Source organism: Pongo pygmaeus, chromosome 17 (assembly GCF_028885625.2).
Source record: "Pongo pygmaeus isolate AG05252 chromosome 17, NHGRI_mPonPyg2-v2.0_pri, whole genome shotgun sequence".
Classification (NCBI taxonomy): domain Eukaryota; kingdom Metazoa; phylum Chordata; class Mammalia; order Primates; family Hominidae; genus Pongo; species Pongo pygmaeus.
In genome coordinates, this window is record NC_072390.2 from 46,123,261 (window position 1) to 46,149,412 (window position 26,152).

General features: G+C 38.6%; 1 protein-coding gene and 1 pseudogene across 4 annotated transcripts in view; both read right to left on the bottom strand.

Moving 5' to 3' along the window:
* Positions 1–26,152, bottom strand: part of B4GALT6 (beta-1,4-galactosyltransferase 6) — a 77,072-nt gene that overhangs the window by 43,118 nt on the left and 7,802 nt on the right. For 3 of the 4 annotated variants that reach the window (XM_054460300.2, XM_054460297.2, XM_054460301.2), the window contains exons 2-3: positions 14,180–14,296; positions 5,865–5,978 (exon numbers count right to left, since the gene is read on the bottom strand). In XM_054460300.2, the coding sequence (XP_054316275.1) occupies positions 5,865–5,978; positions 14,180–14,279 (214 nt within the window). In that variant the 5' untranslated portion in view covers positions 14,280–14,296. The remainder of the gene's footprint in view (positions 1–5,864; positions 5,979–14,179; positions 14,297–26,152) is intronic. The other variant, XM_054460299.2, reaches the window with a different exon arrangement.
* LOC129019182 (U6 spliceosomal RNA) lies at positions 17,217–17,315 on the bottom strand (annotated as a pseudogene).

Genomic DNA, 26,152 nt, shown 5'->3' on the forward strand with positions numbered 1-26,152 from the left:
TCAAGTCCATCTCTTCCTAAAGGGCTCTTCCCTTACCTCCACCTCCTCCAGATCCTTTACCCCAATCTCCTTCCCTTTGCCGCCAAACTTCTCTCATTTCACCTACAGTCTTCACACACATCTGACTCACTTCTCAAGAGTCTACTTTGCTTCTTTCCCAACCACTTTACTGAAATCGTGCTTGCTGTGTTCTCCACCCATTTTCTGCAGCAAATTCAGTGGCCCTTTCACAGTTCCTCACTCTCCCTGCTGTCTGGAGGTGTGTGACAAGACACAGCAGTCTCTTTCTGGGATGTGTTCCTCCCTGGCCCCCCAGACACCACCCTCTGGCTTCTCTACGTTCCTGTCTCCCCTTCTTCTGTTAACCGCCACTCACCTCACAAGTACGGATCTTCTCAGGGACCCACTCTCGGCCTTCTTTCCATCTCACTTCCTCTAATCTTCAGTCCAGATCTCTTACGAAAGGCAGACGCCAAGTTAACCCTCTTGAACTTCAAACAAAACAGCCCAAACGGAACCCACTAACTTCCCCATCCTCCAAATGCGACGGTTACTCTGTATCACTTCAGTTCATGGTTACCAAGTCAGAAACCTGGAAATTAACCCTCACCCCTCAACTGGTCACCACATCTGGCCAATGGCACCCTATAGGTTCTTTTTTGTGCCTTCTCCTCTCTCCAACGCCACAGCCTTGGCATTTGCCCTTGTTGTTGCCCGTCGGCTCCCTGCAGCAAGCTCCTCATTGGTCTCCTGGTGATCCCAGTATTTCTCCATTCTCACCCCTTGTTCAGCTTCTCATCTGAATCATCTTCCTAAAATACAATCCTAGTCCATCATTCACCTGCCTAAAGCCTTCGATGGTTCTGCATTTCCCTAAAGCAGTGGTGTTTGTTTATTTTGCTTTTTTTTTTTTTTTTTTTTGCCCCTAGACCCTGTGAAAATCATGCACTGTCTGTCACCTGAGAGAAATGCATACAGGCTCATAAATCAACTGTCTGCATATAAGCTCACAGGCTCTTCTCCCTCTGAAGCTCACCTCATGGATGCCTAGGAATGATGGAACCCACAAGGCCCTCAGATTCCTCAGCCCTTTATACAAGACCCTTCTGGCCAGCTTCATTTCTCATACACGCCACTTACACACCCTCTCTGGGCAGAGCCGACCACTCTCCAGTCCGGGAATACACAGAGCCTCCTCGTGGTGATGCTGTTCTCTCTCAGCTATCTTGCAAGACCCAGTTCTGATGACACCCCTCTCTGACATCGTCCTTTCCCTTCCAGAATAAACTGCTGTCTCCCTTTTGTCACATTCGTAACCTTTTTTCTTTTTTTTTTTTTTGAGACAAAGTCTCCCTCTGTTGCCTGGGCTGGAGTACAGTGGTGCAATCTCGGTTCACTGCAACCTCTGCCTCCAAGGTTCAAGCGATACTCCACCTCAGCCTCCCAAGTAGCTGGGACTACAGGCGCGCACCACTGCACTTGGCTAATTTGTGTGTGTGTGTTTTTGGTAGAGACGGGTTTCACCATGGTGGCCAGGCTGGTCTTGAACTCCTGACCTCAGGTAACCCACCTGCCTCAGCCTCCCAAACTGCTAGGAAACAGGCGTGAGCCACCACGCCCGGCCTCATAACCTTTTCATAGCATGCCTTTCTCCAAGTGTGTTACCTGCTCCGAGCTGCCACACACATGACCATATTCAGTCTCGTCTCTCCCGTGCCTGCTTCTATGAACAACACAGGGACTGCTGCGCAGTGGCTGTTCATCAATGACTTGTTGACTCTAAAATGGCTCCCATCTCTTTTTTTTTTTTTACAATAAACATATGCATGACAGTTTGTTACATTAGCATTATTTGAGCTTTGCTGAAGTTTGTTTGCTTATCTTTTCCTTCTTTGCTGATTTTCATTTGAATTATTTAAATCCATCTCAAGAAGTCCTTGGAGCTTTTGTCATATTCATAAGGTTAGCAACTATAGAAACTATCAGGGTTAAACCATAAAAGGAACTATTCCACAAATAGTAAGAACAGAATATATAAAGGTCACTGCAAACGTATTCTATTTGAATAAGAATTAAAAGATAGGAAAACTAAAGGTAAGTCTATTTTCAGTCTAATGCAGAGTATGCAATTGACATTTTCCATTTCTACCTCACCCATAAAAATTAAAATCAAAACATCCACACTAAGCACTTATTAATTTTTAACCTTAGACAAGGCGAAACTTCTATTTTACTTTGTTAGCACAAAGAATCTTACATAAATGCAATAAAGCTGAATGTGGATTTGCCCTTTGGAGAATCTATAAATATTAACAAACAAGAAAGAAGTATTCACTCATACTCTTCATATAAAAAATACACATTAAAATAGATTTTATAGTGTAATTGGCCACTATTGAATATGAAACACTGCTGAAATGTATGAAACACATTTTATCTATATTCTAGTTTGAAAAAGTCACTTTATCTTTACAGAAATCCAGTGCCAGTGTTTCCATTGCTATACTAGGTAAAAATCAAAGAAGTTTACAACAGAATAATCAAATACACCAATGTTAAGCCTTAACTTCACTTTTAGTGACTATAAGTAAATATCACTTGTACTTGAATGGTTTTCATCCAAGTAGATCTAATTCTTACACAAATCCCTTCTCATTCTTATTTGGGAAAGAATCATATTCAATTATTTTGTGTAACTATTATAAGATTTTATACTTATGTATTTTATTGCATTGTTCTCTATTATCAATGAAAACTATCTTTTTAAGTAAAAAAATGTAAGGATACATAGCTAATAATAAAACTTCTAAACTCTACACATTTCTCCTAGGTGTCTCATTCCCTTGACCATTGTAAAGTCTGGCTCTATTATTCAAAGAAGGAGGGAGAAGGAAAGGGAGAATCAAATTAATGCCTATCAAACTTCAAGCACTGTGCTTCATTCTATCCCTGCCACACTCTGCAGGTGGTATCAGAATCCCAGGTTTTACAGGTAGGTAAATTAAGCCTCCACTTTACGGAGGTCACAGGACTAGTGAAGTGCTCTGTTGGGCAGCTCGTGCAAGGCTCTCTTGGCAGAAGCCTCGTTATGTTGGCTGTACCCATGGCTCCTTTCTAAAGCCTTATCTGTACGTGGCTGTATTTTCTACCAAATCACCTTGCCACCATGGCCACCACAGCCACCACTAATTGGGCACAAAATTGGGACAGGACCCGAAGTTGGCAGCCCATGAGAGGGGCTGCTGTGAAAAGATGGCTGGCCACACCAGTGTGATCCTCTCTTATAAAAGAATGCAAGGATCCCAGGGAAGCAGAGAGAAGGGGCAGTAGTGCTGAGACCCCTCCCCACCCCCGGTGAAAAGGCAGTGCACAGCAGCCATACATGACACAATCTCTCAGGCACCACGACAGAGACGGTACAATGGGCTGTGGGGCGGGAGGAGAGGAGTACCAGAATGAGGAAGTGGCAGACAGATGCTTTGAAATAGAGTTTAATTAGTACTCATAAAGCACTAATTAAAGAAAATGGCAACTAAACCAAGAACAGAAAGATTTCCTGAAACTATAAACCTTGAATATGAAAATTATGAAGATGAAATTATTGTAATCAATATTTCAACAGAACACAGAACATTACCCAGTGGTTTCAGTATTACACAGACAAAAGTATTCATTTTTAGGAAAACAAGGCTGCAATAACAAAGTAATGACAACCACAAAAATCACTGAGTTCCATTCTTTATTACGGTATAGCAAAGAGCAAGATTAGAATCACCTGAGAATTTTTTTTTTCTTAAATACCAGGGACCAGGCCCACTACTCTAGATCAGTGGGTCTCAATACGTGGCCCAAGGTTCAGCAGGAACAGCATCACCTTGCGGGACTTGTTAGAAATGCAGATTCTCAGGCCCGCTCCAGACCTGCTGAGTCTGAAACTCTTGAGAGCTGGACCAGCAATGGGACTTGACAAGATGATCCGGGCGATTTTGATGTACCCTCAAGACTGAAAGCCATGGCCTTAGATGATATTAGAAGGTCAATCTTTCTTTTTATTATCGATATATCTATCAACAATAAACTAAAACAAATCCTACAAATATGATAGGCAAAGGCTAATTTCCTCAATTAAAAATCTCGCGTAAAGAATAAAAAACACAGATACAAAATGCATCATAATATGGATAAATAAGAAATTCAAAAAGATGTTTATTTAAATCTTTGTATCAAATCCAAGATACAAACCTATATGTACAAAGTATGCTTAAAAATCATGGGGCAGGGGTAGAAGACATACCAAAAAAAAAAAAAAAAAGCCAAAATAATAGCCGTGTGGCTTCTGAGTGTTGAGAGTACAGCATAGTGTTTTTTTTTTTTAATAATGATAATGTATTATCTTTGTAATTTAAAAAATATATATTTAAAGTACAGTAGCTTTATCACTACCACATATTACACACAAAGGTTAAAAACAAAATAGTAAAATCATTAGAAGGAAATAAAGGTATTTATCTGTATGGCCTCTGGGTAAGAAAAGCTTTAAGACCAAAAAAAAAGCAAAACCCCTAAGTAAAGTGATTAAAAAATTTGAAAAGGTCATAATTTTAAATTTCCATAAAATAAAAGACAAAATAAAACGAGAAGCCTGGGAATGTGAAAAGATACTTACGAAACACATAGCAGACAACAGGCCACTGCCAGAATATAAAGAATTTCTACAGGTCAATACCAACACACAATAACCAACCAGGAACTGATAAAGCCCATGATGCAGCAAGTCACAGGAGAGAAAATTTAAAAACACAAACATGGGAAAACTTAACCCACCAGGAATGAGGGAAGTGAAAATTGAAACAACGAGAAACCATTTGTTAATCTTTCAGATTAGCAAGAATTTAAAAGTCCATCAATATCAAAGTGGTACATTCATGCTTTGCTGTTAGGGATATAAACTGATATAGCTGCTTTTGAGAGCAATTGACAAAATCTGGAAAAACTGAGCCAACCTACCCAGCAATTCCACCACTAGCCATCAACCCTCAAGTACACATGCATATATGCACAGGAAAACTCACGCTCTGTTGTTCTTTATACCAAAATATATATATATATATATATTGCTATTTTGTGATAGCAAAACTGTTGAAACAGCCTAAACGTCCATCAGCGGGGAAACAGGTAAATGAGATGTGATACATTTATACAAAGACGTACCACACAGTAATAGTTAAGAGAAAAAAATTAGATCTATATGTAACAACATGGGTAGTTCTCAAAAAAGTATGTAAAAAAGCAAGTTACAAGAATGAAATGTACTTTATAGACCCATTTACATAAATTCTCCTTTGAAATAATATCTATTTCCTATATAGACATCTATCTATGTAAAAAACAATTTTCATAACCTGTAAGAATACTCAGCAAACTCTCAGTAGAGGTGAGGTTACTTCTGAGGAAGGAATGGGGAGCCAGCACTGGGGATGGTGGTCAAAAAGGACTGGTTTAATCAGGAACATTTTAACATATTCAAAAGGAGACTACACATTAATTACTCTCTTGAGCACTATTTTAAAAGAACTTGGACATAGGTAAGCCAAAGTATTAGTTTTTAAAACTGGGTGGGAACAATATGGGTATTTGTCATTTTCCCCCTTTGTATTTTTCTTCAGCTTTTCAATCATCCCACTTCAAAAAGTGCTTTGCCAAAAAATAAATAAATAAATAAAAGTTCAAATAACGTGCTGCATAATATAAACACTTGCACCCAGGTGCACATGACCTGCTCCTGCTGCGCTCAAATCATGTGGTTTTTATGACTGTATTGTAACACAAGTAAACAGTTAAGTCAAAATTAGATGACGACTTACGCATATAAGGCAGCTTTTCTGGACAGGGGAGGTATGGTGAGTATGTGAAGTTTTCCGGGAGATACGTTGTTGTTTGAACAAGATAATCACTTGAATTATTGCCTTCGGGATAATCTTGGAAAGAGAGAAAAGAGTTATTAAAAAAAAAAGGCCTTTTGCTTTCTCCCTGGAATGAAATATGTCACTATCACTGTGAGAAAACTACAATATACAATCTACAGAAGTACTTAAAATCAATTATCTTTAAGGAACTAGAGAACAGCAAACTGCTGCAGGGAACAGACCTCTCAGCATGATTTCCCAAGAGACATCTAGAGAGCAGCACACCCTTATCCTTGCACACAGACATAGCAGTCCCATTTACAACCAGGTGAGAACACCTGCTCCCGTCCCTCCCCTGGCTGAGCCCAATCTAAAGGGAGTGTGAAAGTACACCAGGGAATCCCCTCCACTATGGCACAACCACGGGTGTTCCAAACTGCCGCGTGCTGCTACTAGCATCCACAGAGCAGAGGGGTGGGAGTCATGTTTTCTTACCACCTCACACTGTAGAAACTGAGATTTACCCACTCAACTTACTTTTGTAATACAGCTCATTCTAAACCTTTAAGTTAGTCATTCCCAGCCTGTGGGCTGCAGCCCCGGGGGAGCCCTGGAGCTATTATTACATTAGGTCCATTATCTTTAGAGTCAGCAAATTAAACTGCATACAGGGCACCAAAGTCAAATGCCTGAGTTCAAATCCTTGCTCCAACACACTGTAGCTGTGTGATACAGGGCAGGACACAATGTAGTTTGCCATCTATGCCTACTTCATACTGTGATTTTTAAACTTCAATAAGATAAAATCTGTAAGGTGCTGAGAACAATCCCTGGCCCACAGAAATAGTTAATAACTATAGCTATGAGCGATTAGAGATGAGCACCTGACCCATGAGACAGTCACAGGCTCAGGATTTTTGAATGTGGAACCAGAGAGATCACACTTCAGTCCCTTTCTGGAGCAAAGTTCTGAGACGCAAATCTAGAAACCATGACACTCAGGTTTCCTGCTATGTAGGGAAGCTGGCCTAAGAGAATGACATCAACATGCAATGAGTGAAATGAGAGATGGAAACAGCTCATTAAACTACCGTCTGTCTCCTGGATCACAAACAATGTACTACAGAAAGTGAAACTCTAGCAGACACTTTAGGAAAATGTGAAGATATTCTTTGAATCTTGAGTCATCTGCTCCAATGAGAGACAATGTAGAAGCTAAACCCTCTGACCATAAGGAAATGACAGAATCCTGCAAATTAGATAGGAAGTATGTGAGAGGAGCCAAAGAAAACTAAGCACCTCCCTTGCACACCTTTACCTAACATCAATATTCAGTCATTGTCACAATGGAGTTGGTGGGGATGCTGCGTGGGAGTCAGGACAGTACTTCAGGGCAGAGACTCACGCCACCTGCAAGGCTGCTGAACGAAAGAGGCCCTGCCACGGCTGCTAAGCAGAGGGTGTTGGGACGGGCAAAGGTTCCGGGTTGGGTACCACGGAGGAAAGAGAAGCCACAAGAGAAGGTCCAATTCCAAAGAAGTGCATGGAAACCCCAGTCACAAATTTCACAGGGCATCAGTAAGGTGTTAAGGTAAATGCAGTCCCAGAAAACCCCAACAAAGTAGAGATCAATGATAGTACAACTGCTAAGGCCTATCCTACCAGGAAGTGGGAAAGCCCCAATGAGACAATCCTCCCCACTCTCTCTCCCTGGGGGAGTGCTGGAAAGCATCTGACAAGGAAAATCTTCCAAATAACAAGGGGAGGAGAAATTCAGTGAACATTAATTGTTTTGTATGCCCAGTGACACCCCAAGACCACAGACACTACACTGGTAGCCCATGCTCAATGTATTCCCCATGTGTCTGAAAGATTTAAAGATACCAAGCAAAAGCAAGTGTAAGAAAGTCCAATAAAGTTCTGATTCTTTTCCTTTTTTTTTTTTTTTTTTTGAGACAGGATCTTGCTGTGTCACATAGACTGGAGTGCAGTGGCGTGATAATAGCTCACTGCAGCATTGACTTCCTGGGCTCAAGTGATCCTCCTAGCTCAGCCTCCCAACTATTAATAGCTGGAACTACAATCACGCACCACCACACCCAGCTAATTTTGTATCTTTTGTAGAGACAGGGTCTTGCCATGTTGCCCAGGCTGGTCTCCAACTCCTCGGCTCAAGCAGTCCTCCCACCTCAACCTCCCGAAGTGTTGGGATTACAGGCGTGAGCCACCATGCCTGGCCTGATTCTTTACTTAAGATGTTTTAAATATGTATATCTACATACATACCACAATTCTTGTGTTTTGTTTTGTTTTTTTTTAAAAAGGGCTTCTCTCTCTATGGGGACTCCTACTTTGCTAGTGGTAGCAGCGAGTGCAATAAGCATGAATTGGGTTTCTGTCACTCCCACCAAAACTGCTTAAGATTACTATTGTTATGAGTTTTGTGACAGTGTCTAGTCAATTTCATTGATTTATACCTTAGAGTTACTTATTTATCTTCAATATTCCTGGAAAGGAAGATAAGGCATTCTTATTTGAGGGAGACACTAAGAAAAGAAAAAAAAAACAAAAAGAATTCTTAAAAATAAGTTTGCCAAAATTTAAAAAATCAAATCAAAGCATTGTAGTAAAGTCAGGGCAATCTCCCAGAAAGATAGAAAGGAAAGAAAAAGAATTGAAAAACAAGAGAGAAATAATACATAATAGGAGTTCCAAAAAGAAAGGAAAATAACAGGAAGACAAATTATCAAAGAAATAATACAAAAATATTTTGGAGAAATGAAGGGTAAGTTATTCCATATTGATAGGACTGCTCCCAGCAAGAGAAGAAAAAGAAAGCTCCAAGATGCTCTTTGTAAAATTTAAAAATACAAAAAGATCCCAAAAGTCTCCAGAAAGAAAAAACTAGTCCATGAACAGTAACTGCAATCAGGATGGTCAAAGACTTCTCAAAAGCAGCACTGGAAGAGAGAAGACAATGGCATGGGAATTTTGGAAACCCCCCCTTAGCGTGGTCAACTCATGTGCCTAAGGGAAAATCGGTGATAGATTAAGAAGGCTCTGCAAATTGGCGGGAAAAAGGAGTTAACATCAACAAAACTAAACAGATCTACAAAACAAACATAATTACAACTAGACTCAGGAAAACAAACCATTATCTACATTCTCTTAACAACATCAACAATATCGATTTGAATTTAAATTGTGACATAATTATATTGGGGATAAGGATAGGTAAAATTGGGGTGAGACTATAATATTAAATGTCTTTCTTCCATAACAGGAGTAGTTTAAATTGATAAATCAAGAGACAGCATGATAGAAACATAAAGATAAATACAGAATAAATTGTTAGTTCTCTTGAGGACTGGGACTCAGAGAGGAGTGAGCTAGGAGACTGTTGTTATTATATTATACCCTTTTCTACTTTTAAAATATAGAAAGTTCTACTTAAAATAAAAATGCAAGAATATGAATAAACGAGCAGTTAAAACAATAAATATTGAATGGCAAGTTCTTCACTAATTAGCTAGTGTGCGCTCTCGCTCTCTCTCACACACACACACACACAGAGTTCATATTATAGCTTTTGTTGCACATACCACCAGAAAAAAGATGGGCTAGCTATATAGAGATGATAATTTTTCTGAATCTCTTCAATTTTTATTAAGGACATACTATACACTACACATTCACAGGAACGAGACAATAAATAAGGTTGTCCTTGGATGTACAACTATGATATAACAATATTTTAAAATACAAAAGAAAAAAAAGTAAGTTTGTCCCTGGGGGTCATCTGCCTTGAGATGTTACAAGGCTCATTTTCTCATAATCCTGAGGCAGAAAAAAATCTCCATTTTCATTCAATCCTTTTGTTAATGTCATGCATTAACTTTAAATAAGAGTATTTCCTTACTCTGCATAATTTATTAATTTTATCATTAATGCTTGGGCTCCTTCTCTTAGCCACATGCTATGATTCTCTAAACCCACATCCAACTCACAGAAGTGCTCGGCTCTCTAGACATTTCTGCAAAACAAACTGTTAACTCCTTCTGGGGAGTCACATGGCAACAGGAGGGCCACAGATAATTGTTCTACCTTTTATTTTAGTGCTAGAATGACTGAATCACAAAAGTAAACATTCCATCACTTTTATCAGTTTTTAAAGAACCACATTTAAGCGCCTTCAAGTTACGCAATATCATTATATTCACTTCATTGAATACAAAGTTTTAGAGCTAAATATGTGCTATTCTTGGCCACCTCGTAAGGAGCTCAACTCACTGCCAGACTTAGAGAAACACCTCCACACTCCTTCAGTACTCTGTCCAGTGGTATTTGTGTCTTCCCAATGTATTATGTGTATATAGTCTATCCACCACCCTGGCCATTATTCTGAATATCTCTTTTAATTGAAATCAAATTATCTTTGATTTCTAGCACCTAATAAAAGTACCTACAACATAGTAGGAACATACTATAAATAAACACCTCACAAACGATAATACAGCCAATAATGATTTAAGCTTTTGGAGATTTTACTGTAATAAACCCACAAAATTGGCTGGGCGTAGTGGCTCACGCCTGTAATCCCTGCACTTTGGGGGGCCAAAAGGGTGGATCACAAGGTCAGGAGATCAAGACCATCCTGGCTAACATGGTGAAACTCCGTCTCTACTAAAAATACAAAAAATTAGCCAGGCGTGGTGGCAGGCGCCTGTAGTCCCAGCCACTTGGGAGGCGGAGGCAGGAGAATGGCCTGAACCCAGGAGGCGGAGCTTGCAGTGAGCCGAGATCATGCCACTGCACTCCAGCCTGGGCGACACAGCGAGACTCTGTCTCAAAAAAAAACCAAAAAAAAAACAAAAAAACCCACAAAATCATTATTCCTACAAAAGTTGTTAGGTGAGCAATGTCCATCATGTATAACCACTGCTTTCAAAGTCAGGAAGCATTTTAAAAGGTTATGCATGACAGATGCATTTGGGAACCACCACAACTGCTATAAAAGGTAGACATTATTTCATCTAATGAATGGATAAAAATAAAATGAGCTCTGGGCCCCCTACTTTCTTCCTCCCTTCCGGAAACACAACCAAAGAAAAGGGAAACAAAGAATGAAAACTGCCAGATGGATCCCCTACTAATTCTCACTGGACCTTATCACTTAAAGGAAAAGGAGAACAGGACCAAAGAACACCTTTTAATGGCTTTATTTTCCTGCGAAGCAGCAGCTTAAAACAGGTGTTAGAAACCGATAAGAGTCCTAGTCTGTTTCCCACTAACTTGTCTTGTCAGTCTGGCAGTGTCTGGGGGCCTCAATTCACGTATCCATCAAATGAGGAGGTATGCTGGGTTATTTCCAACAAACCTGTCCACTCTAACATTGCATGGCCCTTATCTGCTTCAGTAATTAGATGAATTCACTGAATACATCTTGTTTTCATAATTTGACTGGCTCTGTGGGCTACATGGCACCATCTGATTATGAGAGTATATAATTTCTTTACAAAAATAGTATACATCTATTTACATTTGATGCCACAGAAAGTCAGGTACAGGATTAAAAACCCCTTTTGGAAATCAAATGTGCTTATAACTATCACAATCTATTTATCATTTAGTGTTAAATTGTAAATGAGCCACTGCATATTAATCAATTCTCCTCTAGAGCTCAGTTAGCTTTTTGTACACCTTATAGGCCATTATCTTCTTTTTTGGACATTATATCTATAGAAGTCTATGTAGAAATAACCAGTTGCATTATAAATAACTATTCATGTTTCCATCTCTCCCAGAGGCCTAGAGATCCTCATATTAAAGGAGACTGTTTTTCTTAAAATTGTGTCTCCAATATCTGGTTAAATATACTAACTATAATAATTATTCGTAAATGTCGGCTAAATGAACATGGCGGAGCCTTATTGCTGACGCAAACTCCATTTTTCCCTTTCCCCGTAGGTAACAGAATGCCAGTTTCACTAGAGTTCCAGCATACTCTGGTCAAGACTATATTTCCCAGTGTTATCGCATGTGGCCATGCAATTAAGTTCTAGCCAATTAAATGTACGAAGAAATACTGTGTGGGACCTCTGGGAAGGCTCCAGAAAAGGGGTACCTTATTTGTTCTTCTTTGTTCTCGCTTTCCTCCTTCCTACTGACCCAAGTTCAAACACCAAGATGGCACCCAAGCAGCCATCTTAGACTATGAGTTAACCATGGAGCTACATGACAGATGGCAGAAAATGAAAAGTGTGTGATGACTTACTTTAAGGAGCCTCCACAACAGCCACAGATATCCAACTTGCAGAGTTCTTTCACATGAGAACAGAAAGCCTCATGTGTTTAAACCACCACAGGCAGGTCTCTGTGACATCCAAACCTAATCCCTAACGTATACAATGACTGTTTCCTGAGAAGAGTTTTACCATCAGTAAAGGAACCCTATGAAAAGTTTTCAAAGTTTCATAAAAGTAAGCAAACTGTAATCAAAGTATGCACTGGTTCTTTGGTCTTTATTGAAACTATGACTTGGTGAGAGGAGGAAAGGATTTTCCTTTTAGTTGCAGGGCACTATGGGGAAAGATTGTCTTGCCCATGTAATCATTCCTCCTAATCAAGCTCAACATCCACACATATACCTTATTCATACCCCAGGGAAAACAAGCTGATATGCACAAATTTTTAGCACTCACACAAATATACCAACTTAAAGATGTCTATTTCCTTTCAGTTGAACAAACTTTCAGTGAACATTTTTACAATCAACTTATTCAACCAGCACAAATCCTACAGAAGCTTTTAAAATATTTAAACTTCTAAAATTGACCTACTATTCAGAAGACTCATTCATGCTTAAGAACAGTTAATGAGACTTTTACTGTAGAATTAAAACATCAACTATGTTGAGACAGTCCTTCTAAAAAAATTCCTCAAGGTTAAAAAATTAAAATAAAACAAGAGTGTTTTGATTTGTGGCATCATAAACGTATTAGGCAAAAGACTAGAATGGATTTTACAGAAGCACATGTGATATTAAATTGAGATCAATATGTCACAGTCTTGAATTTTTAGAAGGGTCTCAAACTATCACCCACCTTGACATACATTTAAGAAAGAACACCTACAGCTGAAAGACAGACTTTCTCTTAGTAGAATGTGTAGGTTTACAGTGACACAAGGAAGAATTACTAACACAAATTAAATCTTTATTTTTAACTGTTCAAAATGAGACCATAAAGGGTACAACAACTGACAACCCCACTGAATCCTTTAAAGTAACACCTAATAATACCTTGGCAGACACTGTGGCAACCCTGCCATAAAAGAGCATTAACATTCTTCCACAATAGTGAAATCTATTTACGTCAATTCTACCATCATTAAATTATTGGTTCAGCCTATTAGATTTTAACCTCCTGGGATTCTAATGGAGCTTCTACTTCCAGGCAACATTTTAAAAAGACAAGAGTAGGGAGGGCGCAGTGGCTCATGCCTGTAATTCCAGCACTTTGGGAGGCTGAAGCGGGCGTATCACAAGGTCAGGAGATGGAGACCATCTTGGCTAACATGGTGAAACCCCGTCTCTACCAAAAATAAAAAAAAATTAGCCAGGCGTGGTGGTGGGCGCCTGTAATCCCAGCTACTTGGGAGACTGAGGCATGAGAATAGCATGAACCCAGGAGGTAGAGCTTGCAGTGAGCGAAGATCGCGCCACTGCACTCCAGCCTGGGCAACAGAGCGAGACTCTGTCTCAAAAAAATAAATAAAATAAAAACACAGGAGTAGCTACCAATTTCCAATTTTATAAAATTTCTCCTTTAGCTCCTTAAAAAGGCCATAACACTATTAACAATCTTCTATAACTAAAAACAACTATTTTCTAGACCTAGTTGGAAGAACAACTTAGGAACTAGAATGAACATAAAGAGAGATGGGAGTATGGCTCACTAAGATGAATAAATTATTCTCTGGTTAATTTCTCTTAAATACAATATATGAATTGAAAAAGTAGAAGCTGCTTTCTATATTTTGTTTGCAAGAATTAACTTAAGTGTCTATACAAAACCTCATCACTTTTGTGACCACACGTTCACGCATCCTAAAATAGGTAACAGTCTTGATTTGCATAGTAAAATAATCTACCAGGATGCTTAGGGGAAGATACCTTCATCTTTAACAGGAAGTTACCTGAAGGCAAAATAGACTGTAAAAGATTTGGTTTACTGCTTTTTAACTACAAGGGGTTAAGCAGGAAGTAGTCTTACCTGTACCGTTGAGCGTACTGTTTTTATTTGTGTACAGCCTGATCATATGACCTATTGTTTTCACATTTTCTCTCAACATTATACCTCGAGCTTGTACCATAAAGAGATATGTGTTGGCTATAAAAGAAAAATAGAGAAAGAATGTCATAACTCAGTAAGCTTTTTTTTATTGAATAATATTCAGAATTGGTGAAGTGCCCAATAAACATAAACTGACTCAATCAGCACGTCCAAACGGAAAACAGAAATATAAAATATCGCCTACTATAAAAACTGAAAAAAAAAACTGATTTTTTAAGAACAATAAAAACAAAAAGTTGAAATATCCACCTATCAAATAGAATGAAACTAACTGAACAAACTAAAATATCATAATGAATCCCCACATCTGTAAGTGATTTTCTACTATAAAATACACCTAGAAATTTCAAAAAGGCATTTTATTACAGATACTCAATCCTACAGTTGTAAAATTCAGTTTCTCTAATTATATATTAATTTCCTCCTACCAAAAACTTCACAAAAGCTAGGATTCCTTATAAATCCCATAATATCTAGTAGGAATAAAGATCTTGCAATGGTCCTGAAAATTCTTGATGTGTTTGCGGGGAGGGGTGATCTAGGATCAGTATCTGTTTGGGTCATTTCTAAGAGTTAATTAAACTTTCACACTCCCTTTCAATCACAAATCTTTCTACCAGGATGGTAAAAGCAAACAAAATCAAAATCAATGTGTATTTTTAAAGCAGCTCAATTTAATTATTCACAGTAAGTGCTTCAAAAATAGGCACCAAATTTCTTCTGCTGGGAGAAACTGGTAAATTGACAAAGCTTTATGGCAAAAATCCCTAACTTTTGAGATGTCCAGACTCCCCAGAGGCACAGAACTAAGTCAGAAACTCCTTTCCTGGTCCCAATTCTGTTAGTGCTGTGCATAACTTTGTACAGCTCCTTGGATCTCAGTTTCCTCGTTTTCACAAGGCAGGTGTGCAAGTAGTGCATTCTTCTTTAAAGCCTCTAAACACAAAGCTAGAAAATCATAAACTCCATTCAGATAAGAGGCAGAGGCTCACTATCATGGCAAAAACCAAGAAACTGCAAGCCTCAGTTAATGACTCAATTTTAAGATAAGCTGTCTCTGAATACAGTAATGACACTCTTCAAAGATGAATGCTGAATGAAAAAAATTAAGAATGCTGACTAATTTTCTGAGTGCTGCTCTAGTTTCTCAAGATGGAATAAAGGGATGAGAGAAATTTAATGTTTACTACCTTCTTTCCCACTTTTTATGTAAATGTGAACTTGCTCAAAGTACATATGAAGAGAGCATAAATTAAACTACTAGAAAAGCAGAGTAAAATAAAACTTTTCTTTCACCTCCAGAAAAGAGAGACAAACAGAAATCCAGGTTTCACATAAGCTTTACAGATACCGTTTTTAAAATGTCTACAGGCTTTCTAGAAAGTACTCTTATAATTAGATTTAACTTGCCTACACCTGAATTTACTATACTAGTTTACAAATACAACACATTTTGACTACGTTTTTGTACTTAAGTGGACTTTAAAAGAATGAAGACTCACGCCTGTAATTCCTGGAAGGCCGAGGCGGTCGGATCATGAGGTCAACAGATCGAGACCATCCTGGCCAACATGGTGAAACCCTATCTCTACTAAAAATACAAAAAAATCAGCCGGATGTGGTGGTGCGAGCCTGTAACCCCAGCTACTCAGGAGGCTGAGGCAGGAGAATGGCTTGAACCCTGGAGACAGAGGTTGCAGTGAGCCGAGACTGCGCCACTGCACTCCAGCCTGGGCGACAGAGCAAGACTCCATCTCAAAAAAAAAAAAAAAAGAATGAAGAACACAGTCATAAAAAAGAACAAAATCATGTGCTTTGCAACAACATGGATGCAGCTGCAGGCCATTATCCTAGCGAATTAACACAGGCACAGAAAACCAAATACCGCATGTTCTCACTTGCAAGTGGGAGCTAGACACTGGGTACTCATGAACAAAAGATGGCCAACAACAGAAACTGAGGACTACTACTACAAGAGGGAGGGACAAAGCGGGGCAGAAGTTTAAAACTACCTATGGGGTACCATGCTCACTACCTAGGTGGCAGGATCAATCATACTCCAAACCTCTGCATCATGCAATATACCCATGTAACAAAGTTGCACATGTATGCCCTGAATCTAAAATAAAAGTTGAAATTATTTAAAATAAATAGACCATATGGGGGAAAAACCTCTTCATACAATTTAAATATATATTCATAAGTAAGGTTTGTGGGTTTTTTGCCATCTATGTTTTTGTTCTTAATGTTAGTTTCATAAAATAGACTGTACACATTGCTGTCATTTTCTTAACTCTGAAACAACTGATATAGTGTGGCAGATATTAAGCCCTTAAAAGTTTGAATTGACTTCTCATAAAAAGTCACCTAAAAGTTGTAATCTGGCCAGGCGTGGTAGCTCACGCCTGTAATCCCAGCATTTTGGAAGGCCAATACAGGCGATCTCTTGAGGTCAAGAGTTTGAGACCAGCCTGGCCAACATGGTGAAATGCCGTCTCTACTAAAAAATACAAAAAAAAAAACCAGCCAGGCGTGGTGGCACATGCCTGTAACCCCAGCTACTCAGGAGGCTGAGGCAGGAGACTCACTTGAACCCAGGAGGCAGAGGTTACAGTGAGCCAAGCCAGGACTGCACCACTGCACTCTAGCCTGGGTGACAGAGCTAGACACAGGTGACCCTGTGTCAAAAAAAAAAAAAAAAAAAAAGTTGTAATCAGACACCTGTTCCAATTCCTCTCTGTCCATGTATTACGTTTTTTGATTTGTTGAATGCCTGCCCTCTGCCAGAAATTGTATTAGGTGTATTTCAGTTTCTATTTATTCTTGATTCAATTTGGAGTATTTTGTGCCAGAGATTCAAAGTTTCATTGAGATATTCAAATTAGGTAAAGCTGTGCATAACTTACATAATTTTTGAATCTCCTCTAGTTTTGATTTTTAATTGTGTTTTCTCCCCTTATGTATTTAAAATTTGAAAATAAACATGTCATCCTTGTGCAGCGGCCATGTTAATCTCTGTATTGTTCCCATTTTTGTATATTTGCTGCCAGAGCAAGCACTCCCTTTTATTTTTATAAGACTTGCCATATTTGTGTATTCCATTGCTTATACTTAAATAATCTGTCTTGAATATCTCAATTCTTTTTTCCTCTATTTTTAAATGTATTAGTTCCTGATCTTATTCTTGTATAGACTTTTTTCTAATTTCTTAATCCATATTAATTTTTTAATAATGAAAGTACCTACAGCAACAAATTCATCTTTGATAACTACAAAAAAATGGAAGAAAAGAGACTAAAAGAAAAAAGAAAACTAAAAGAACAGCCAACCAAAAATGCAGGAAAATGTTCAATAAAAGACAAGCTAACATTAACTACTCTGCCTAAGTGAAGACCCAAAGTTCAACTGAAATGATGTGGGCAGGGCAGCATCACATAGATTACTAATGACACCTGGTTTGCAGCACCTTGGATTATTTAATCCTTAAGTTACATATGAAATTTGTTGTCAGTAATATAAACATCTTATATTTGTGCTACACCAAACTGTGAAAAGAAAACCTGCCACAAAGTACTAGAACTCAGCCTAAAGCAAAAAAACTTGTACTTCCAGAACTGACCCTGGCCGAAGAAATGAGATGCTAAGTAGGAGCATTATATGCATTATTATGTTTCCTGGAAACAACTTTTTAAATTATACAACTTGTAGGTAACAAAACTGTTAAAAATGATGATCTTTTTTTTTTCTTTTTGAGACAGGGTCTCACTCTGTCATCCAGGTTGGAGTGCGGTAGCTCCACCTTGGCTCTCCACAACCTCCATCTCCCAGGCTCAAGCAATCCTCCCACCTCAGTCTCACAAGTAGCTGGGATTACAGGGGCCTACCACCACACCCAGATAATTTTTGTATTTTTTGTAGAGACAGGGTTTCTTCATGTTGCCCAGGCTGGTCTCGAACTCCTGAGCTCAGGCAATCCACCCGCCTCAGCCTCTCAAAGTGGTGGGATCACAGGCGTGAGCCACCGCACCTGGCCTTTAAAATGATTTTTTGTGGTACCTCTAACAAAGGTGAATTATTTACCAAAAGAGTGCATTTACTATTCATTAGAAGAATGAAGACCAAAATTAAGAAAAGCTACACACCAATTTCTCCAAATGGAAAATCTATTCCTTTATTCCAAATCATTTACAGCTAATTGAGTTACATTCCTCAGGTTAATGGTCCTCATGGGTTTAATCCCTAAAGACCAAAACCCATTAGGGAATGAAGCTGTGTTTAAAAAGAGAGTGGCTGTTAACCGGAAGAAAGTGCTATGTCACAGGGTTGCAAGACACACTAAACCAGCATGAGAATGGTTCCAATTGTCTGCTTTCCAAACATAAAACTATGTTAACCCAAACCCAAAACTTGCTTATTAGTAGTAGTATAAAATGTAATGTCTTTTTTTTATTACTATACTTTAAGTTCTGGGGTACATGTGCAGAATGTGCAGGTTACATCGGTTTACACATGCCATGGTGGTTTGCTGCACCCATCAACCCGTCACCTACATTAGGTATTTCTCCTAATGTTATCCCTCCCCTAGTCCCCCAACCCCTGAGAGGCCCCAGTGTGTGATATTCCCCACCCTGTGTCCATGTGTTCTCATTGTTCAACTCCCACTTATCAGAACATGCAGTGTTTGGTTTTCTGATCTTGTGATAGTTTGCTGAGAATGATGGTTTCCAGCTTCATCCATGTCCCTGCAAAGGACATGAACTCATCCTTTTTTATGGCTGCATAGTTCCATGGTGTATATGTGCCACATTTTCTTAATCCAGTCTATCACTGATAGACATTTGGTTCCAAGTCTTTGCTATTGTGAACAGTGTCACAATAAACATACGTGTGCATGTCTTTATCGTAGAATGATTTATAATCCTCTGGGTATATGCCCAGTAATGGGATTGCTGGGTCACATGGTATTTCCAGTTCTAGATCCTTGAGGAATTGCCACACTGTCTTCCACAATGGTTGAACTAATTTACCCTCCCACCAACAGTGTAAAAGTGTTCCTATTTTTCCACAACCGCTCCAGCATCTGTTGTTTCCTGACTTTTTAATGATCACCATTGTAACTGGCATGAGATGTTATCTCATTGTGGTTTTGATTTGCATTTCTCTAATGACCAGTGATGATGAGCATTTTTTCATATGTCTGTTGGCTGCATAAATATCTTCTTTTGAGAAGTGTCTGTTCATATCCTTTGCCTATCATTTGATGGGGTTGTTTTTTTCTTGTAAATTCAAGTTCTTTGTAGATTCTGGATATTAGCCCTTTGTCCGATGGATAGATTGCAAAAAACAAGATGTAATTTCTTATTGGCAAGTCTTTAGGTAGAGAAAATCCTTGTCTAAAATTTCTATTCCAATTTATAAGAACCCCCATTTCATAAAACTAATAGGGAAACCTACCACTGCTTAATTAAAACCATGCTGTGTGTTCTCTAATTTCATTCATTTTCTATTTGACTCTGCGTTGTGAGACACAAATCTAACTTCTTTACCAGTTCTGCTTCCCAGGGGGTAACAACATCGGAAAAAAATTTAAAAAATAAAAAGAATAAAACCTATCTTCAACAGTTTATGAAAGCTTTTAGGCCAGGCATTCTATCCTGAGTTTACGAGGCAAACTTGTCTAATTCTTCAGTTAAGAAAATTAAGGGACACATCTGCTATAAAACTGTGCCTCCCAGCCCCTTTCCACATCCAGCTTTGCTCACTAACAGTGCTGTAAGGATTCAAGATAAGAAGAACATGCCTGCCTGCAGGGATCTAGAACTGTTTCCTGGGCTTTGCAGGACACCAACGCAGCATCCCTGTGATCCTGATATCTCTGTTCCTAGTTGCTATGACATGCTGCCACAGTTCCCAGGTCTCTTAACAAAAGTCTAGTGAATAAATGATTTTGAGAGGGAGATGATGATGTTGGTCAGGCAATCTGGGATGCAGTTATAAATGTAGGACTGAAGCTAAAAGAGGGCTAGCAATACCATTTGAGGAGACATTCAATAAATGTAAAACCTGGAACTATCGTGATAAATTCCCAGAGGAAAAATTATCCAAAAAGGAGATAAGAAGGTGAAGATCTGATGTATGAAGACAGACCACAAATAGGCAGCACAAAGATAAAAGATCCCAAAGTGAATTAATCTCAGCTTGAACACAGTGAAAAAGCTAATGGACTAAAGAAGAGGGAGAAGTAAACCACATCAAATGCTGCAGATGCTAAGGAGAAAGACTGAAAAACAACAGCTTAAAAAAATTCAGCATACTCTCTTTGTCAAGCATACTTTACATATACTAACCTATTTAATCCTCACAAGCAATTCTATAAGGCAGGTACTATTATTATTCTCATTTTTCAGATAAAGAAATTGAAGCATGGAGTCGAATAACTTGCCACAGGTTACACAGTTGTTAGTAAGTGGTGAAGCCGGAATTCAAATCCCAGCAGTTTGGCTCCAGCAAGCCAGCCCTTGACCATCATACCATTTAGCCTCTTTAAAAAGCCTACAGCAGATCACTGCAAGCCTTCAAGACAGCAGCTTCAGGAAGGAGTGGAAACCAAAGGAAAATAGTAAAGATTTCAGTGGATACTGACAAAGTGAGAGCAGCGAGTTTCAGAAAAGGAAAATAAGTGATTAGCAAGGTCCAAGGAAGGTTTTCTGGCAGAGCAGGGCCCTGAGCATGTCAGCAGCCTGAGTGGAAAAAACTAGAAGAAAGGGTGAATAATTTCAGGCACTAAAAGAAGCAAGAGGAAGGAGAGAAAACCATTCTGTTGGTGAGAAAGTTTAAGCAGAAGCTGAGGTGCACAGGGGCAGCGCACACCCAGGGAATGACAATCTGCCCTGAGCGGAGATGGGTAGTAACGGAAGTTAGGAAGGGTCAAGTGGATGGAGAGTTTAAAAAAAAAACAAAGGAGAGTGAGAGGATGAGAAGTCATTGTGAGGATGAGATATAACTGTTAACAGAGATGAGAAAGTTCCAGAAGCAGAAGGTTAAGAAGGCTTTGGTCTGGAGAGGTGCAAGGGAGAGCAGGCCACAGCTATGCTGACACCCAGGGCATGGCCAGGCGGAGTGAGGGCAGAAGACAAGAGCTAGACATCCTGGTGGTCAGCAACGAGGACGGACGCGGGGGACAAAGTGGAAGGCAACATTCAGAATTGAGCACTGACTGCCAAAATCTTCCAGGGAGATAGAATCTTGGCGGGCATAGGTTTCTGAAGAGCAGAAGATGAACTAACATTTACTAAGTGCTGAGTTTGGTCAGGCACTGAGCTGAAGTCCACATATAAATATACGTTAAGTACACATACACAATTATATTTCCTTTAATTCTTACAACCACCTGGAGTTGGTTGACTGGAAATCCCCAAAAAGATATGCCCACACCCTAATTCCCAGAACCTGTGAATGTTACACTCGGAAAGGGGTCTTTCCAGATGCAATTAAGCTAAGGATTCTGAGATGAGGAGATCATCCTGGATTACCCAGGTGGACCCTAAATCTAATGGCAAGTACTCTTCTAAGAGAAAGGTAGAGATTTCACACACTCTCACAGACACACACACACAGACATACACACACACGAAGGCAATGTGAAGACAGAGGCAGTGATGTGGCCACCAGGCACCTAAAGCTGGAAGTCACAGGAGGATTTTCCCCAGAGCCTCCAGAGGGACTGTCCTCCCAACACCTTAATTTCAGACTTCTGGCCTCCATAATTCTGAGAAAATAAACTTGACGTTTTAAGCCAACATGTGGTAATGTGTTATGGCGGCCTTAGGAAAATAACACACCACTCCATGACAGGTACAACTTTCTCCATTAGAAGATGAGAAAACAAACTCGAAAGAAAGTTAACATAAGTAGAATTAAAAACTCAGGATTCAAGCACAAGCCGGAGTGACTCTGAGGGGAAGGGATTTGGAAGAAACGCTGGTTCAAGGCCACAGAGGTGAGGGAGAAACAAGGAAAAAGAAATCTTCATCGTAAAAAGTTATGAGGGAAGTGAACATATGAGAGATAAACCAGATTTCCTTTAATACAAAGAGGAGGAGAAAGCCAGAAGAGATCCTTAAAAATTACAGAAAAGAAAATGATTTCCCATATTATCTACAGAACACTGGAAACAATATGGACCAAAGTGAAAATCTTAATGCACCACTGAATAATAACTACAGATATGTGAATCAGGTATCTCTTTCTAAGAATTTCTAAGAATTTATGATAATCTTCTAAATATCTGTTTCTGATGCTGAAAATTTTTCTTCTTTCCACATCTAGCCTCTTGTTCAATAAATCCCCAAGAATTACTCATCCATGTGGGTAAAGGAAAATACGTTAACTTCAATAACAATGGTGTAAACCCCAAAGTTAGGCCAGACTATATATGAAATATTATTCATACTACACCTAGGACTAAGGAAGGTATTACTTGGATTAAAAACAAAAAATAACAAACGTCAAGGATGTGCCAGGCTGTTTAAAAAAAAAAAATTATTTTATGTCAAAGTACTATTTGTCTGACCATGGTGACAATAATTCAAAACCAGGTATGAACTCAAGGAAATCTGCAGTGCAAATTATTACTAACATATAATATCCTTACCTCTACTTTTCAAGTTATGAGCTGACAGAGTCTGCAAGAATTCTGTGTTCAGAGCCCCACTTTATCAAACAACAAATACAATGATCACATACAGGAGATCTATTTCAGATCTTAGCTAACAACTCAAGCTTTGCAGATGCAAATACTAAAAACTGACAAGAAATTCTTTGTAACAGGTGTCTTTACAATTTCCACTCTGCAGTTTAACAATTTTAAGTTATTTCTGGAGAATCTTTGTGTTTGAATACTGATCAAGGTTAAACATTTTTAAATAAAAACTGACTTTCCCTGTGATCTTACTATGTTCAGGGTGGAAACATGTTTATCCACATGTTTATTGAGTGCCTGCCGTTTACCAAGCAATGCCAAAAGTTAAAGGACCATCTGGCTTCCTCTGTAAAGAACCAAGATACTGCAAAGGCACAAACTGTCTAAAACATCAGAAGGACTTTTGCAACAACCAGATCATTAGTTCAGCCTACTTTAGCCCTAGTTGATAATTCAAAAAGTAGACTCTGAACCTAGTGATATGAAAACACTATCTAACAAAAGATAACCATCAGCCTTGTCATCTGCTAATGCACTGTGTAATTCACTTAAAATAACTATATAGCTTTTTTAAAGCATGACAGGAACTCTAAGAGAATTATGAACCACACTGGGGAAAGTGGAATCAAGAGGAAATGAGGAAATCAAGGAAGGAAGAATGCAGGAAATTAAACAGATCTTAAAAATCTAATCAGGAAACTCACTTAATGACATTACAGACTAAAAGACCAAGCCATAAATAAGCAGGCCCAGGAAACATTATAAAATTGTTGAAAATTAGTGATGTCAGAGTATGTAAGTGTAGAGTGTATAAGAAGTCTATCTAAATGAAGTAAAATGTGAACTATTTGAATATGTTTTATAATCATCTCCAATTTACTTGTGTTTTCACAATTAAAATACCTTTCAGAATTCCAACTTAGTATTCATGAAAAGAAAATGAGCCTAAAACGAGAATCAGAGAAGGGAACTAGGTAGGAAATGAATTTCAAAGACTTCCAAAGCATATTTTCAAATCAGTAAACAAGGCACCTTTTAATTCTCTACCTTTGGTCTCTTGATTCAAACGAAAATAATGTCCAATTTCTCTATGAGTCAAACTGAAAATTGCACTATAATTAGAAGTCATAATTTCTGAGCAATTAACTTAATTATCAGGAAGGCAATATACGTAACAAGATTTCAGTAAAATCATATTAACACTTGCCTCGAATATATAAAAACAGGCCATAGTATTCAATCAAGACATCATGTCATAGTAACAAACTTCATATAGCTACTTAAATATATCACTGTAAAGATATTATAAAAAAGACTTTTCTAGCCAAATGCTAGGAAATGTTTTGAAATTACTTCCACTGAGTAACGTATAATGCTATCCAGTTTAATAAGTTTTATTGATCTTAAGTGAATTACGATGTCTCTAATAATTAAAAACACTAAATAACAAATTTGGGATGACCTAGGACCCAATCACCTAGTCACTGCAGACTCATAAAGGAACTCATGATCCTGGCTGGTATGAATAATGTATCCGTCCATTTCTCCTCTGAAGGAAAAGATTCTTCACCATGATAGCCATCTCTATTGCCAGTAAAACATGATGTTATAAACAAGTTAATCAGGTTTTCAATAAGTAAGATTAGTTCTATGAAATATCAAATGATGTAAGATAATCAACTTAGAAAAGTATGTAGCACTATTTTTTCCCCACCATTTGGGGTATTTTTCAGAAACATCGTTCCCAGTGTGCAGAAACATCTGGGGATGTGTTAAAAATGAATCAGAATCAGAATCTCCCATAAGACCGGGGAAATAAGCTTATTAAAGCATATCACCTTAAATAAACCTTAAGCACATTCATATTTGAAAACTATTTCTTGTAGTAATTCTCCACACATAACATTTGTAACAAGTAGAACAGTAGACCCTTCCTTCCAAATCAGTTTAACTTATACTAAATATATCTTCTTTTACATAGCTTTTGAATATACCACAATTCATTTGGACATAGGAGTATCTGTGTTTCATCCTTAATGAACATATAACACAACAATTTGGTGAAGCCAAAGACTTTCACTAATACAAGTAATTAAACATAAAAACAAAGATGCAAGCAAAAAGCCATACTACACTTCTGGAGGAAAAAAAAATAAAAAATTAAGATTTGAAATTACTAAGTGTATTTTCCTAAACATTTTCCTGTGCTTCACAGCCAAAAATATAATTACTGACATAAACATCCTTTAAGCTAACTCTCCTATTTCAACTGAGAACGGGGTATTGCTATATCTTAAACCAAACTCAGCTAAATTCTGCTAAAACCAAAAACAATTATGTCCACAGGCAGTCTGACCATGAAACATAGCAAATCAAACCGGCCTAATACAGGATGTAAATGCTGAAGAAAAACAGAATTGAGTGCTACCTGAAGGTTTCCAGTGGGCCCAAGATATGAGGTAAAAATATCTCATTGTAACTGGAGTAAATGCTTAATTTTCCAAAGGCATGTTAAAGGCATTATGGGTATCCTCAGAAAACCTACTCTCAAGTCTTCACTTGAATTGATCTTCAACCTGAATCACTGTATTACTTGTATATTATTCTCTTTGTTATTACCCTGACAAAAGGCAGAATTTGAATGAAAACATCTTTTAAATATTAAATCACCGTGTCTCAGGAATTAAAAAGAAAACACGAAACAGATTCAGAGGGACAAGGGGAAAGGAGAAAAGAGGAAGGGAAAGAGGTGGGGACAGCCAGCTTAAGCTGGCAAACTGCAGGCTCAGGCAGTGGTGACAAAAGCCAGCTTGGTCCAAGGCGGCCAAGAAAACGGACTAGAAAAAGAATGTTGCAAACATACAGGCCTGAGGAGCTCCCAAAGGCGACCTAGGAAACCCAAGCTCTAGAAAAATCACTCCTCACACACGTCTCACCTCAGCCTCCCCTCCCACCTCCACATTTCTACTTAAGACAAACATGAAAGGCAGACTTGAAAGGGAAAAGGAGTCACAAAAGACAGTGTGGGTGGGGGACAGGTGGAGGAGCAGGTCTGCCCTTTTGCAAGGTAAGCCAGGGTGCTGCAGAGTCTAAACACACAGTATAAACACAGCACTGAGCAACAGTGTTTAAGGGAATCCAAGAGGTCTGTCCAGTATCCCAAACAAAGCACCCTCTCCAGGGTAATCACA